Source organism: Hemibagrus wyckioides, linkage group LG09 (assembly GCF_019097595.1).
Source record: "Hemibagrus wyckioides isolate EC202008001 linkage group LG09, SWU_Hwy_1.0, whole genome shotgun sequence".
In the NCBI taxonomy this organism is placed as follows: Eukaryota; Metazoa; Chordata; class Actinopteri; order Siluriformes; family Bagridae; genus Hemibagrus; species Hemibagrus wyckioides.
In genome coordinates, this window is record NC_080718.1 from 9249800 (window position 1) to 9267044 (window position 17245).

Here is a 17245-nt window from a genome sequence, read left to right on the forward strand (position 1 = left end):
TGCAAATGCTGCATGATCTTGGGTTATGTTGATGTGTTGTCATTTCCTTTAAATATACACTCTAAATAACAATAGTTATATTTTGAATTTAGGAGAAATATTGTCAGCAGTTCACAAAAAAATGAAACATCTCACTAATACATGCACCTGTAAGAAAAAAACATAAGAAACTGATTATTTTGCAGTGATCTCTTACTTTTTTTTTCCAGAGCTGTATATATATATATGTAAATCACTTGACTCAGACTCTTTAAATAACAGAGATTAGCCTTAAACAACATTATACTGCTTCATGTACACATGACCATTGTAACCTCGTACGTCATTAGTAGCTTATTGGCTATTATTAGGCTCTTATTAGGTAGTGTAAGTGACTGCTTTATTTGCGACATACTTCCATATGTAGTACTGGCAAAATAAAGCGTGTGCTTGGCTAAATCTTTGTGCTATGGCTACAAGTAAAACGATAAAAGGTTTTAATTCTTTAATGGTAAACAAATGAATTCATTTTATTCATGCTATTTCAGTGTGTGCCACGAAAAACGTACAGACAAAACAATTCAGTGCATGAAATCCAGCGTGCTGTGAGTAATGCAGGAAGCCGTTCACCAAAGTGGAAAAAACAAACAAACAAACAAACAAACACCAAGATTTCATTAAGTCTTGGACGTCACTGAAGGTCACATTTCAGACGTTCAAGGTAGTCCTCAGTCCTCAGTCACAGCCTAATAACAAAAGATAATGCATTATTAATGTCTGACTATTTCTTAGTGTAAAACACATGTCCATAATGTCACATTTTATAGCTGCACTGTTGCTTTACAGTTTCTAAATTTGATTTAAATATGTACATTGGTACAATAATGATTAACATCCAAGTAAGCAAGATATTAGAGTGGACACACCCTGGACATCCAAGTCGCTTGAATTGACTGGATGAAGGATTATTAAGTTCTTTAGTATTTCTATGACCTCTCTACAAGATTCATATAGTTATATTCGAAATCGCAATAAAAATGAACTTTTAAAACTTACTGGACTTGACAGTACGTTTACTGCTACATTAAACAAAAGAAAGATTACACAAAGCTACAACTGGATTGGTTTGCTTTCACTTTCTATTTCATTGCAATATTTCTGCAGCTGTTATCTCTCTTATTTTCTCTATCATATACCTGGCTAGTCGGCCACACTGATATGAGCTTGAAATTATTAGTGATCTCTGAAATTGTAAGCTTGAAATTATTAGTGATGCTTGATGATTAACCGGACAGCAACGCTTATTAACATACGAGCTTCTGAATAATTAAATACTGCAGAGGTCATCCAGATCATGGTGCCCATTTTCTGCCAGTGTTTTTTTTCCACTGTCAGTCTAGGACTTTGATGTTGTTTTTTTTAGCTTTTCATACAGACTATAATTTATGTATAATATTCTATCATCATTTCGTGAAATGAATATAACATTACAGACGATTTTCGCTGTTCAAATTGTGTGATGTTTAAGAAAAATTATACAAGCTTACCTGTAAGTAGATTCCCCCTATTGTGCGACCTTGAAATAAAAGCTGCTGATTCATTCACCTGTATTTAGTCTCATAACTACATCACTAACTCAAAATGATTATACAAGTCGCTGCAGGATGTTCAGGTCAGAATCATACAATACACATGACTTGGTTAAATCCTATTGGTTTATTCTGTAGCTAATGTGACAAACCGGTTATATGTGGGCAAAATATGTATCATCAGAAAACACACACACTGAAGCATGTATGCAAGCACGCGCGCACACACACAGACACACAAAATCTAAATCAGTTTTTCCCCCCATTTGTGGTTCTGGCACAGTAAGAAAATAAACATGAATGGGGAAAAGAAAACAACCTCAGGACAGACATGACCATTTTTGTCCATAACCCAGTAGCCTGCCTCTCTTACATTTGTAGTGCTTTTTGCATCCTTTTTTTTTTTTTTTTTTTCTGGGGAATATACCTTCAAACTTGGACCAGGTTTACCAAATAATTGCCTGTGCATGCAAGACAGACATCATTTTAAAACCAAAAAGAAAAGCATATACCAAAATAATATTACAAAAATTATAACTATATATAATATAAATTATATATATATATATATATATATATATAATAAAAAAAATCCAAATCCAGCGTACTATCACAGACAGCCTGTATTTAATCACCAGCCCTCGTAAAATCACTTTTAAAGCCATTTATTTGCAATATTCAGATATAATCCTCAACAACTATTATTTGTCCATTATTGTGTCTCTTTATAAATGAATTGCATGAGCAACTTTCTTGAATTGAGAACCTGATATACTATTTAAAATACCAAAATTACATTTAAAAATTTAATCTTAAAGTGGAAGCTCAATATTTTGACCTACACTTGCTTAATCCATTTAGCCATAATTTAATAGATAATTTCTGGTCAATTGAACAGCTTTAGCAATCCCAACTGTCCAGAATCGAAGATGATTTAAAAGAAAGAGGAACACAAACTTGTATTCGTGCTCTAGCTGCAACAAGGCCAAGTCATTGTGAATCCCACAGTGTAGGCTGTATTCTGTAGGGCGTCACTGAGGAAAGCCAGTATTAACGGGAAAAAAGAAGCAGTATGTTGTTTCACTTCTCTGCATCTGTTTGGTTGACTAGAAGAAAATCCCTTAATTATATGCTAAACCTGCCTTACATGGCTGAATAAATAAAAAATACTAATACTAACTTTGCCAACTTCACCAACATATCTTTGAAGGCAGCTAATAATCTTGGTTGCTTGCAGCACCAAAGCTGGCTGTCCTGCCAATTAACAGAATCACAGGCTGGATTTTGAAAACAACCAAAACTGTTCAAATGACTTACAGATTCAGGCATCAAGGTCCCTTCAATACAGGCTCTTTCATAATTGGAAAACCTATTATTTCTTTGAAACAACTTATTAAGCAAATAAATAGACGAATAGCTTAAGTCATGATAGCAATCTTGACAACTCATCTAAAATCAAACATACTAAATATGATTACTGTACAAACTGATGAGGAACAAAATGTATGCAAGAGCTGGATGCTACACTAAAGTAACTAGCAGGTTATGAGGGAGACTGAAACAATGTTTATTGAACCTTCAACAGAAGTCAAGCCTTCCTCTGTTAATAAGATCACAAACCCATCCAGTGTCCTCTGTGTTTCTGAAGGTTCAGTAAATACAGTGCTTAAAGCACCAGGCACAACATCGACCTGACAGAGAGACTATTTCCTGTTGGCAGTGACAATACAAAAGTAAAGACTATCCTTATTCCTGGGTTGGGCCAGTTGAGATTCCAAATAGTAGGACATGTAAGAATCATAGATTTCAGCTGAGTCAAAAGAACAGCAGCAAAGGAGACTGGCGGGAATGGTGGGTACGAGACGGTGCCTCTTCAGCACAACATGCCTTCAACTGGATTGCAGACTGCATTTGGATCCGGAGCATCTGATCTCTCAGGTGTTGGCACTCAGGAGGCAGAGGGGGTCTGTGCTTCTGTGGGCATAGGTTCCTGGACAAAAAAAAAAACACAAGCTGTTAGTGTTCCTTAGATCACCTTTTTTATGCTCTGGTTTGTTCAAATGCAGAACACAAAAGACCTAGATCTTGGTGTATTACGCATGTGCATCCTGTAATGGGCTGAAGACACCAGTTTTTCAAAATATTTTAATTTATAAGCAAAGAAAGAGCTTTTTTTAGGTTTGCAATTAGGTTTAACATTGACAAGGCTTTTTTTTTTTTATTACATACAGCACTACTTCCTTCCTATCCAAACATTTCTTGCACAATTAAGAGAAGCCTCTGGGGATGTGAACAAAAATGTCTCAGTAAAAAACAGTGCTACCAAACTTTTGACAGTTGAAGTATTTTTAAAAACTGTTAATGACAGGATATGGAATGTTTTGTCTTGATTCAAGACCTTCAGACCTCCTTTTGGTCCTCTGGCGGTACAGGCGTGGTGGTGCCTTCCTCAGATGACACCTCCATTTTCTCTTCCTCTGAGCCCTTGGAAGCCTCCACCCCGTGCTCAGCCTCCCACTCCTGCAGCACCTCGTCCAAATTGAAGCGGCGACGGTAGTTTACGAAGAAGTTCTTCACCTGCACCACAGACTTGTTGCCGATGACATCAGAAATGGCCTGAAAATCCCTTCCATACTTCCTTATAGCTGATTATATATTGAAGAGAAAAACAATTATTTGACAGAAATAATATGTAAATACATATTTTATCTATTATCATAAAATTCGTCTATCAATTAAAAGCAAATGCATATCATGTGTGTCACCTTTAAATTCTTCTCAGTATTTCAACAGCTAATAAGCCCAAGTTTGCTCATCTCGAAACACCCTGCAAATTTACCTTGTACAGCAAGAAGCTGCTCCTCTGTAGTCCAGCGTGTGTTGAATTTCTGATTCACCTTTGAAAACAGTGTGCTTAAATTAGACACATAAATAATTAGCAGGAAAAGATCATCATCAAAATCACTGAAGTCTAAACACCTAATAACACTGAATCCTTGTGTGTGCCACAGCTGTGCATCACTTTTTAAATTCTCAAGAACAGGAAGAAATTCCTACATCTATATAAGTAAGATATATACCTCGGGAGGTCGAAAATCCTCTACTCCTGTTTCGAGCGTTTCTCTTAGGGCGCTGTTGATCTGTTTGATGCTCTGGATCTGCAGACAGATTTCACAATCACATACTTAAATGTCCACTCTGACACTGTGCTCATTAAGCTAGGTTAATGTTAAATGAATGTAGAAAAGATAGAACTAACCTGTCGTTTAATGGCAATGAGTTCCATGTCCAGCTGCCTGAGGACGCTGGCTGCGGCTGGGCCACTGCTCGACATGGCAGTCACATCACACTGGTTCAGGTGCATGCCTTTGGGAGGCTTTCTCTTGGCGCGGTGGTGGTTCCTTGGACCTTGTGCTTCCTTTTTAACATGAGCTGGTTTGTCTGTGAGAGGTGCTGGCTGAAAAGTGGGTACAAAACATGTCTTAAATCAATTAGCCAACTATGGTTTATAATAGAAAAAAGAAGCCACTGAGGGAGGTCAAATGTCCTAGAATTTTTTGCCCACTGCCCACTTGTAATAGGGGCACTAACATCAACATTTGCTATTAGGCACTACATGCCAGTTTAAGTCTTAATTTACTCAGTTAGAAGAAAGGAAAATGGGGAGAAAAAAACAGGTACTATCACTTTCATCAGCTGGATAAAAATGCACATGATACTAAAAAGCATGCTGTATAACTGTTACTGATGCACATGTGAAAGGACTGGACTATATGAAGTGCATTTTAATAACAAAATGTATTTAGATTTATTTAAATATATACAGGTACCTTCTGGACAAGTGCAGGCTTTGTATCTTGTTTTTCAAGTCCAGATGGACCCTAAGAAAAACAGAGGGTTAACTAAGAGAAATACTTTATGCACTTTCAAAGGGAAAGGAAAAAAACATTGCAAAATGGATCAAAGGTAAAAGAATCAGACAAGTGTGTGCAGGACTGCAAGTTCAATTCCCAGAAAAACCAAAAAGTACAGCAAGAGTACACCTGAGATCAGTTTGTTCTTTCCATTTTACTTCATACAGTGAGGGAAAAAATTATTTGATCCCCTGCTGATTTTGTACGTTTGCCCACTGACAAAGAAATGATCAGTCTGTAATTTTAATGGCAGGTGTATTTGAACAGTGAGAGGTAGAATAACAACAAGAAAATCCAGAAAAACGCATTTCAGAAGAGTTCTACATTGATTTGCATTTTAATGAGTGAAATAAGTATTTGATCCCCTATCAATCAGAAAGATTTCTGGCTCCCAGGTGTCTTTTATACAGGTAAGGAGCTGAGATTACAGTAGGAGCACTCTCGGGAGTGCTCTTAATCTCAGCTCCTTAACTGTATGAAAGATACTGTCCACAGAAGGAAGCAATCAATCAGATTCCAAACTCTCCATCATGGTCAAGACCAAAGAGCTGTCCATGGATGTCAGGGACAAGATTGTAGACCTACACAAGGCTGGAATGAGCTACAAGACCATCACCAAGCAGCTTGGTGAGAAGGTGACAACAGTTGGTGCGATTATTCCCAAATGGGTCTGGGGCTCCATGCAAGACCTCACCTCATGGAGTTTCAATGATCATGAGAACGGCGAATCAGCCCAGAATTACACTGGAGGATTTTGTCAATGATCTCAAGGCAGCTGGGAGCATAGTCACCAAGAAAACAATTAGTAACACACTACGCCGTGAAAGACTGAAATCCAGTAATGCCTGCAAGGTCCCCCTGCTAAAGAAAGCACATGTACAGGCTCATCTGAAGTTTGCCAGTGAACATCTGAATGATTCAGAGGAGAACTGGGTGAAAGTGTTGTGGTCAAATGAGACCAAAATCCAGCTCTTTGGCATCAACTCAACTCACCGTGTTTGGAGGAGGAGGAATGCTGCCTATGACTCCAAGAAGACCATCCCCACCGTCAAACATGGAGGTGGAAACATTATGCTTTGGGGGTGTTTTCTGCTAAGGGGACAGGACAACCGCACCTCATCAAAGGGACGATGGACGGAGCCATGTACCGTCAAATCTGGAGTGAGAACCTCCTTCCCTCAGCCAGGGCATGGAAAATGGGTCGTGGATGGATATTCCACCTGACAATGACCCAAAACACACGGCCAAGGCAAGGAGTGGTTCAAAAAGAAGCACATTAAGGTCCTGTAGTGGCCTAGCCAGTCTCCAGACCTTAATCCCATAGAAAATCTGTGGAGGGAGCTGAAGGGTCAGCCACAAAACCTTAATGACTTGGAGAGGATCTGCAAAGAGGAGTGGGCCCAAATTCCTTGAGATGTGTGCAAACCTGGTGGCCAACTACAAGAAATGTCTGACGTCTGTGATTGCCAACAAGGGTTTGCCACCAAGTACTAAGTAATGTTTTGCAAAGGGGTCAAATACTTATTTCACTCAATAAAATGCAAATCAATGTAGAACTTTTTTGAAATGTTTTTGAAATCTGGATTTTTGTTGTTATTCTGTCTCTCACTGTTCAGATACACCTACCATTAAAATTACAGACTGATCATTTCTTTGTCAGTGGGCGAACATACAAAATCAGCAGGGGATCAATAATTTTTTCCCCTCACTGTATGTAAACAACTTTTTATACTAAGAAAGGAGAAAAAAAAAAAGATCTCTACCTCTTTTTTTTCCTCTTTGTTTGATTCAAGTTCTGTGTCACCTGGAGAGTTGCAGTTCGTCTCTTCAGCCTCATCATCACTTAGAAACAAAACAAGGAGTAATTTACTTTGACTAAACGATTCAGTAAAACAACAAACTTACATCTGAAAAAATGAATGATTAATGATTACCCATAAAAATGAAAACTGGTGAACAATTGGGAAGAAGGGACCTTGGCTTTTTTACCTTGCATTTTCAAAAATCACACACAAATTACACACACACCAGCCACTTTAATAGGAACACCTGTACCCCTTCTGATTTATGGAATTAACCAAAGAGCCAATCATGTGGCAGCATGATTCAGAGGCACTGAGATCACAAGTCTAATGTTTGATATGAATAAGAAATTTGAGGACTGAAACACCTCTGAATGTGTAATGGGTGACAATGTTCCCTGAAGAAAAAGACAAAAAAAAAACTCTGAGAAAAATACAGAGGGTTTACCAGATGATGTAACCATTTACCATTTAAGTCTCAAAAACAAGAAGACTGGATTAGAGAGCCAAAAACAATGAGAAAAGAAAGTCTGTACATTCCAGAGTATGGACAGAACATAGACATTCTATAAATAGAACAACTTCTACAAGAATGATGGGAAGAGAAGGCAGAAGTGAAATGTTCTGCCACGGACAAGTCAGTCACCTGACCTGACTCTGACTAAGCATGCATTTCACTTTGCCGAAAGCAAAACTGAAGCTGACCAAGCAGGAACCGAAGACCACTGAAGTAAAGACCTGGTAGAGCATCACAAAGGAAGAAACCTAGTGTAGATATCTATGGGTTTTCCCCCGCAAAAAAAGTATTAAAAATGAATGATGGATAATGTTAGTTTGTGTAACACTGACTGTACAGTTATTTTTTTTTTTATAGGAAGTGCAAATATTTCTATGTAAATACAGTCATAAATATATGAATGGCTGACCTCTCCTCTCGATCTCTCTTCTGTTTGCGTGCATGCCGGTCCATGACACTGGTTTTGCTGCGTGTTTTCTTCCAAGAATAATAGAATCGCACAAGGCTTGCAATTGACTTGTCTGGAAGCTGGGGAAGAAAAAAACATTTATTTATCAAGCTCAAATAAAACACTGAACCTGCCACAATTATTCACAGTGATACCCTCATTAATCTGGTTAAGGAGAAATAAAAGTACTCTAGGTCACCACTGTTTCACTGCAGTCTCAGACTTTCGTTAGGGTAAAAACTAAGGTTTAAATTACCTTGGATACAACTTAGGTGTATTTAACGTGATTTCATATATGCACAGTGTTCTTGCTTGTGGGGGCTCACCATTTGTTGAATACGATGGAAAGTCTTGCCGTGAAAGCTGAAACCCTGTTCAAACAGCACTTTGTCCTCTACCGTCCATTCGTCAGGGAAAGGGGTGAAGTTGGGCAGGTCTGCTAAAGACCTCTCTATGTTGTGTTTGTGCCAGAAAAGCATTCCCAATGCCTGTTAAGAAAACAAGGTAGGCAAGTATACCTTCTTATTAGCTAACAATTATATTACTTGAAACATTCGCTTGTATATGGAAAATATTAAAGTGACTATAACTGAGAATCACATAATTCTTAAATGCACTGAAATTTACAAAGCATTATAAATGAGAGTAGTTTCACCTGTTCCATGTTGTACCCATGCTTCTCTTTAGCTATTGCAATATACTCATCCACTGTTGTAAAAAAAGGGGGGTGGGGGTGGAAAAGGAGAGTGAAGTCATTTATCAATATACAAAGCAGAAGCTTATAAAGTGAGTTATTATCCTGTAATTCTGGACAAAAGTCCACTTTTGTTTCTGATGAATCTACAAAGTATACCTCTTATGAAACAGTATAAATAGCTTGTCACAAAGTTTTTGTAAACTTGCAAAAATAATACACACTTTCGTGCCAGTCAGATTCAAGATTTCAGTTTTAGTCTGAAGTTTAGAACAGAATGGCTCAGTTCCATGGCCGGTTTATGTGATCGTGCTCCATCTTATACCTTACTGTTTCTATACACGTCCTAAACACATAATCTAATACAAAATAAATTATATTAGTTTTTAATAACCATGTTTAACAAAGAAAAGTATAATTCTTGATTTGGTGATGTTACCAGACTTTTTTTTCCCTAAAGACACAGTCTTTAGGACAGTTTACATTCTCAGTAAAAAAAAAAAAAATTATATATGTATATGTATATGTATATGTATATTATATATATATATATATATATATATATATATATATATATATAAAAAACATACATATATATATATATATATATATATATATATATATATATACACACATACATACATACATATATATATATATATATATAAATAAAACAGGAAGGGCAACAAAGCGAAAGAGAGAGAAAGGGAGAGATACTGGTGAGGGAATGACTGTTTATCACAGCTATAATGTAGGTGTGAACAGGAACTAAAATCTTTCTTGGACAGTCATAACATTAAATCGAACTCTAACCTGCTGAAATGTGGCGCATGATGTTCAATAATAAATTAAATGTTTCAAACATTGGCAAACCACTGTGGTATAAGCAGATTAACACACTCCGTGACCATGCTGGTAAACACAATAATGCAAATGTTTTGGTACTATCACACCAAATAATCAGACCAACCAGTCAAGCAAGAATATTGTCTCTGAGATCTGTGACCAATTCCTTTGACATACACCATCAATTGTGGAGCTTTATATTTTCAAACAATGTTCGATCGACTGATTAATAAATCAAGAAAATGAGGAACATGTACATTAAGAATCAGTATTTTGATTGCTGCATACATTTCAACTCTTTTTCTGCTCATTAACTGATGCTTAGCACTACTTACACACTTGTGGCGTGGATAATTTATATAAGCACAGAGATTACATCTACTCACACTTAGACTCAGACAGAGTCTGGTTAGGAATCCACACCAACATTCCCAGATTCTCCCTCTCCTGGCTCGCCTTGGCCACTTCTGACAAGGAAAAAAAACGCACAAAAGTGTCACGTATAATAAAGAGGAGAAAAAGGATCTGTTATTTCATTAGGTTAAGTTTAATTTAGAATTATTTAGTTTTGTTCTTGCTAAAGACTGTTTTACCTTGCAGACTTCTAAGATCCCAATAGAATGTTGGCTAAACTCTAACTGACTGTGATAAGGTGTTCTCAGTGTCCGCTTATACAAATAAGATCCTCTTGTGAGGAATGCGTATGTCAAACTGAAACATTATTCAAAGTGAGCGAGAGATCATAAGGATGTTTTACTGCCCATTAGCATCTTTTCATTGGTGTTTTTTAAGCAAGTGCTATTGCAGCAGTCACATTCTCATAAAAGATTTCTGACACTGCTTTGTCGCTGACTTTGTTTTCAATGGCACTAAATCAGCTGCTGGTGAGCATGGCACGATATATGTTTTATGATCACTGACGTGGGAACTAAAAAAATAATCTTTTACTATGTGGTTTTGTCTGCAACAGCAATATCAGGGTGAAAGTTGTCTTAGTGTGTCAAGTTTGCTGTTTGCATGTGGTGTTGTGAAAAGATTTGAAAAGGCTACACTGCAGTGAATTGCTCTATGACTATCCTCTAACCTATTAGTTAAGTTAATATAATATAATACGATATATCCTAGATTAAAAAAAGAAAAATCACACTTGGCTTGATCAGCTGCCAGATCACAGGCTGAGCTAGTCAAGCTGGTTGACCATCTTTGCAAGCTGCCAGTGTATTTTCCAGCATCCTAGTTACTTCATTCAAATGATTAATAAAACAGCTGACATTTTCTAACTGCATTGCTATCATGGACTTTGCTTTAAAACAGTTTGCCTATGTTGCATTCTTAGCAGTAGTTTAGAAACTGGTTCCATCTACCAGTTTGACTAGTTCAGCTCAGCACACGTTTCTTCTGGCAGCTGCTAGGACCAAACTGCATATTTATATATGACCTTCTACTACTGCACACTCACTACACTTTATTAGGAACACATGTACATTCATGCTCTTATCTAATCAGTTAATCGTATGGCACCAACAAACAATCAGAACGATGAAAAAAATGTGGTCTCTCTGACCAGTGACTTTAACTATGGCATAGATGTTGGTACCAGTCTCTAGACTTTACACAGAATGGTACAAAAAACAACAACAACAAAAAAAAAAACACCTGAGTGAGGGGGAAAAACACCTTTCGAAATGAGAGATCAGAAGAAAATGGCCAGATTGTAAAATGGCCAATGTGTCAGAAAGGGCACTCCTGTCAACAAAGAAGAGAAATCTAAAAAGAATCTGCAGAAAGTGATTATTTCAGTTACCAGACTTCCTACCACAACCATGCCACGGTTAAGGTCAAACAAATCACATTTTCCCCTTTCTGATGTTTGATGTGAATATTAACTCAAGCTCTTGACCTGACTGTATGTATATGTGCTGCTGCCGCATGATTAGATGTTTAGATACTACTGCAAGAATGTTCACATGATTCTAGTGTGTATAACAGACAGACAGACAGACAGACAGAGAAAGAGATAGATGGATAGATAGATAGATAGATAAATAGATAGATAGATAGATAGATAGATAGATAGATAGATAGATAGATAGATAGATAGATAAATAGATAGATAGATAGATATGTGTGCCTCCAAGTTGCCATTAGTTTTGGCATGTTATGTTGTGATGATCTGGTGTCTACATACTTTTGGCCCTGTTCTTCGTGGTACAACAGAAATGACATTTTGTTCTTGTTTTTTTTTTTTTTTTTACAGGAAACACAATTTAAAAAAAACACCTGACTTTATTTCAATAAATATTAGACACTCCAATGTATTTCAAAAAGAAACTCTTTTTATGGCAGATAATGAAATGCCATAAAAAGAGATGTCATGAACATACAGGTGTCTTTTTTAAAGTAAATAAGAAGTCCACAGTGACGAGTTTTGGGTAAAGAGAGCAGTAAATGGTGCAGTGTGATGCAGATCTGATGCAACTGTGCACTAGTGAAACAACGGGCTGTGTTCGAGGCTAGCGCGCGCTGTAACCTGCTCTTTAACTACAGCTCAGAAAACTCAAGCACACTTTACCGGGGTCGTAGTCTGGAACTACAGCCTGAAACTGTGGTCCGACTCGCATCCCTCCAGCACCTTATCACAAAAAAACAAGGCAAAAAGTCAGACTCTAAACAGGCTGTAAAAGTGTTAGAACTTGTCCCGAGTGATCGAGGCTACCAACACTGACTTACCGTGCTCGTCATCACTAGAGGAAGGCGAACTTCCTTCCTCCCAAGAATTGTTACTATTGCCGTTCGAAGTAAAACTTTTCGTCGTGTTGTTCACCGAATTTCTGCCTCTTCTCTTCCCCGATATCTCCGTCGTACCCTTTTCCAACATCGCGGGCATCTCGATGCACGGCGCCGAACTTTCGCTACGTCTCCGTCTCTCTCTCTCTCTCTCCCCCTCTCTCTATCCCCTTCGCTCTCTCCCTCTCACTCACACGACTAGCTTAGCAAGCTAACAGGCTAAGCTAAGTAGATACTGAGATGAAGGCTAATTCGCGGCCTCGCTGTCAAAAACGAAGTGTGAATATCAACTTTAAAAAATTTGCACAAATCCCCTCAGACAGGAAGACAAGCAGTTAAACAACGAACTGTGAAGTCTTCAAACTGCAGCGCTGCCTTTCTAAATGGCTAGCTGTATGAAGTTAGCAACACCAAGGCAGCTAAGTTCCCCTAACTGGTGCGAACAATATTAAGTCTATAGAACTAGCTAGCAGGCTAACTGTTAGCACTCTGTAAGCTTCAGACAGAGCACTGATAGCGAGCTAGCAAAGATAGCATCGGCTAATGCTAATTTAATTAATCATTTCGCCCAAAATTACATTGGAAACATTCGGAAACACTTTCGAGAAGAGATTACTTTCCTTTAGGACACGCGTTAAGGTCCAGGGTGGAGGAAAATGTCGTTTTGCAATAAAACGCAACTGTGTTGAATAAAGTATGAGCCTCTTCGCACGGAGAGAGTAGGGAACTTCAGTTCTGCACTTCCACACTACTTCCACAGTAAAGAGCCCTACTGAGATCTGAATGAGCGAAACGCACTCAGTCAAACTGCTGACGGGGGAGAAAAAGGGAGTGAAAAGCGAGGGGGAGGGAGTGAAAAACCTACACAGACATAGCCAAGTTCATCAATAAGCGATCCGTCAGTAACTTAATGATAACTTCATAAATCAATGCGCATTAAAGCCACCTAAAACAGCATTTAGTGCACATCTCTACATCAGAGTGCAAAAAATACACCACGGAACATAATGGCTTGCTGCTCTGCTGTGTGCTCACTGCTGCTCTTACCCTTGAAAAGCAGGTCATATTCGGTCAAAAAACCCCCTCAAAAAGCCCCTGAACATTAAAAATCAAAGTATCTCAAAGCTTTCTGTACCCATTGCTTGTTAGAGTTAAGGAGACCAAGAGGACAGCATACCTTTAAAAATATATATATATAATTTAGTCACTTCCCAGAAAACCATGAACACTTTCTTGATGACTCGGACACTACTAGTCTTATGTTCATCCATTTAATCCCATTAAATACTCTCTACAGCTTATAAGCCTTCCACTATATTGCAGCTTGTTAGCAGCAAACATGGTTCCCTCACACCTTCCTGTGCACAGTTTCCTTTTCCAGCCATCCTGTATTTGAGTACAATTACTGGAGTTTATTCCATTTTAAAAGCATGAAAGTCTATAGGTATGTGACCGACACATTTACTGGGATGATTTAACATCTTGGGGTTGTTCACTGTAGCATAATTTTAGCATTTTACCATTCAGATTAGTCAGATGCCTCATGGTAGTGCCTCTTGGGCGCTACTGATGCTCCTGACCTTGGCTCAAATGTTTGGCATAACTCCAAAAACACACAGAATTTTGTGATATATGATATCATTCTTGTTAAAGGTGAATGCAGCAGTCTAAAATCCTACACAGTTGACAGCAGGCTCTTGTTAAACTTGTTAAATTCTCTTTAACTGATTTGCTAAGCCACTGCCAGTTTTGTTTAGAGTCACCGGAGTGTGCTACATCTCAAACATTATTGCCTGCTGTGTAAATCAGTTAAGCAATTCATCACGCAGAGACATTAAATTGGAAAAAAATAATATGACAGAGACCTGTCTAGGTCATTATATCTATTATATTTACAAGCCACAGGTTTCAGGTTTCAGTTTAAGGTTCTGAGCTATTAATCCGAAAGTTGGTATTTAAAGTACATTCCCAAGACTGCAAGAGAACCACGTGCAGTGCACTTGAACATCCCCCAGCTCAGTCACTCATTCATTTATCTTCACTAACTGCTTTATCCTGATCAGGGTTATGGTGGATCCAGATCCACACTGATAAAGGAAAGTGCATCAGTTCATGATTATATCTCACAATTGAACCTGGGACCTCAGAGGGGTAACATGTCCACCATGCTGCCCCAAACCCCAACTTCGCAAATGTCTATTGATCACAATTGTAAGTTGCTTTAATTCAAATCTTATGCAAATAAATACACATGAATGTAAAATAATAGAAACAAATCGTTAGTTGATTTAGAATAGAAGGGCATTGTTAACATCCATCCAGCTTGAGCATTTTAATCCATCAATTTTTATTACACATTATGGCTGTGCCACATCAGTTTTACATTGAATTTACTGTAAAATGAGATGAAACATGACTGCCATGAGAGAGAACCACTGCTGGACCCTTGAGCACAGTCTTAAATGCTTAGTTGCTAACACCAACTATAAAGTGGCAAATGGATGAATGTTGACGTAAAATAATGAGTGTGTGAGACTCGAACTTTATTGCTAACCGATAAACCAATAAATTTAAACATTAGCCAGTAATAACTAAAAATAGTTACACAATAACTGAGAGTTATTGCATTAGTTATTGCAAAGTAGCATTAGTTCATGTCAAATTTCGTCTAATTTACAGTAAACGTAATGCTATCCTTTATTATAGAAGCACGTACCTGCTGCAAATATTTCAGAGCTAAATTTCAGCTATAAATCGCAATCTTATGTCCATAAGTTGCATGCCCATCATAGTATGACAGTAGCCTGTATTACATTTGGTCTAATTCAGTGTAATAATGATGGGAGACAAAAGTTCCATATTTTAGACTTCCTACAGAGGAATGCCCAACCTGATAAAGATTAATATTTATTATTTATTGTGTTATTATTTAATATTTACTACAGTCCACCATTGACCATGTGTAAACATGAAGGCTTTAATTATATTATAGTTGTAATGTAAAAGTTTGTTTTCCACACTCCCAGGCTAAAAACATTTCAACTCAGAACAGTTTTAATGTTTGTTTGTATTTAATATAACTGAAATTTATCATCAACATTATATTAATACAGTAATATAACCAGGACAATTCATTTTGTCACTATTGTACTGTTCACTATTTTGTATATTTTTTGTAGTTAGACGGTTGGTTTCTCTCACATTAAATATACACATGTTGTCTCATATAACAAATGTCATTAAGTTGCATCATACTATACTAATGTGAAGACACATTTTAGAGAAAGAGAAATATTACATAGAAAACTGTCTGCATAGAGATACCATTAAAAGAATGAGAGAATGTATATTTTGTTTGTTCTGTGCAATGTAGTGAAAAAATACAGTGTGCAGAATTTAATTCTCTTGTGTGTGTTTTGTACTCTTATCCATTTTTCGACAACTGAGCCAAAAGATGTTAGGTGCCTTGTCCTTAGGGGACTTTCAGTCATTCTTGATTCAGTCCAGTTCTTGAAGAGCAGCTCTGTGAGCAACTTTATTTTGCAATTTACAAAATAGTGTCCTAACTGTTTGAAATAGCTCATGTACACTGGATCATTTTTACTTGCTAGATTTGCATGTTGTCAAGAAATGCAAAGTGTTAATTTATTGGAGCTTATTGTTAGCAGACACTAATCGATTAATAAAATCAATAAAATAATGTCTGAACTAAAACTGTGTATTTGCATTGTGTAACTACCAAAACAAACACTGTTCTCCTGGAAACGGCATATATTCAGAGTTAATTCCAAAATTAGGACTGTGAAAGATCGTAGTCCTCCAGCCCTGTTTGTTTCACCAAACTCTTTACAGCCAGGCCCTGCAAGAATCAGACAAACCTCTATCTTTAAACTAACACAACAATTTTACTTTTTCTGTTATTATCTTAATGATCAGGCCTCTTAAATATTTCAGTGGGAATTCTTTATAGCCTTGAGGATAATGTACCCAGCACTTCCTCAGCTGAACCCGTCAGGAGTACAAGTTATCCTGGAGACCAGGCATGTCATTGATGAACTGAATGAACTACCTTAGCCATTGTCTAATGTTTGGTCTAATTTATGCACTGCACTTGCAGAACCCAAAAAGGTCACACTAAGGTCATGCCAAACCTGGGCAAAAGTGAGCTTTCATCTAAATTACAAAAGCTGAAAGTCAATTTGCTGTGCAAGACACATTTATAATTATTGCTTAAATGCTCTTTATGTTCCTGTTTTGTTGTGTGGCACAATCAGACTGCAGTGATATATTTATCTCCTAGTACTGTTTTTATTTAGTGTTCCATCTGTTCAGAAATGTGTTTATATCACATTCTATATCACAGTCATACCAATCAGGCATAACATTATGACCACCCACTTAATATTGTGTTGGCCCCCTTTTTGCTGCCAAAACAGCCCTGACCCATTGAGGCATGGACTCCACTAGATCCCTGAAGATGTGCTGTGATATCTGGCACCAAGATGTTAGCAGCAGATCCTTTAAGTCCTCTAGGTTGCGAGGTGGAGCCTCCATGGATTGGACTTGTTTGTTCAGCACATCCCACAGATGCTCAATTGGATTGAGATCTGGGGAGTTTGGAGGCCAAGTCAAGTTGTGCTCATAAAACCATTCCTGAACCAGTTTTGCT

The 17245-nt window shown here is 37.5% G+C and overlaps 1 protein-coding gene across 2 annotated transcripts; it reads right to left on the reverse strand.

Annotated features, from left to right (window-relative positions):
* Window positions 1-1676: 1676 nt before the first annotated feature.
* rcor1 (REST corepressor 1) lies at window positions 1677-13363 on the reverse strand. Of its 2 annotated transcripts, none has more exons than XM_058399516.1 (13): window positions 12520-13363; window positions 12362-12421; window positions 10176-10256; window positions 8905-8957; window positions 8576-8737; window positions 8211-8329; window positions 7246-7324; window positions 5399-5449; window positions 4828-5025; window positions 4649-4726; window positions 4408-4465; window positions 3967-4213; window positions 1677-3558 (listed from the first exon to the last, which is right to left on the reverse strand). In XM_058399516.1, exons 1-12 carry the CDS (start codon window positions 12674-12676, stop codon window positions 3969-3971), a joined length of 1341 nt encoding a protein of 446 aa, XP_058255499.1. In that variant the 5' UTR covers window positions 12677-13363; the 3' UTR covers window positions 1677-3558; window positions 3967-3968. The 2 variants fall into 2 exon arrangements, with proteins under 2 accessions (XP_058255499.1, XP_058255498.1); XM_058399515.1 differs by having other exon boundaries at window positions 3975-4213; window positions 12520-13362.
* Between the last annotated feature and the right edge of the window lie 3882 nt (window positions 13364-17245).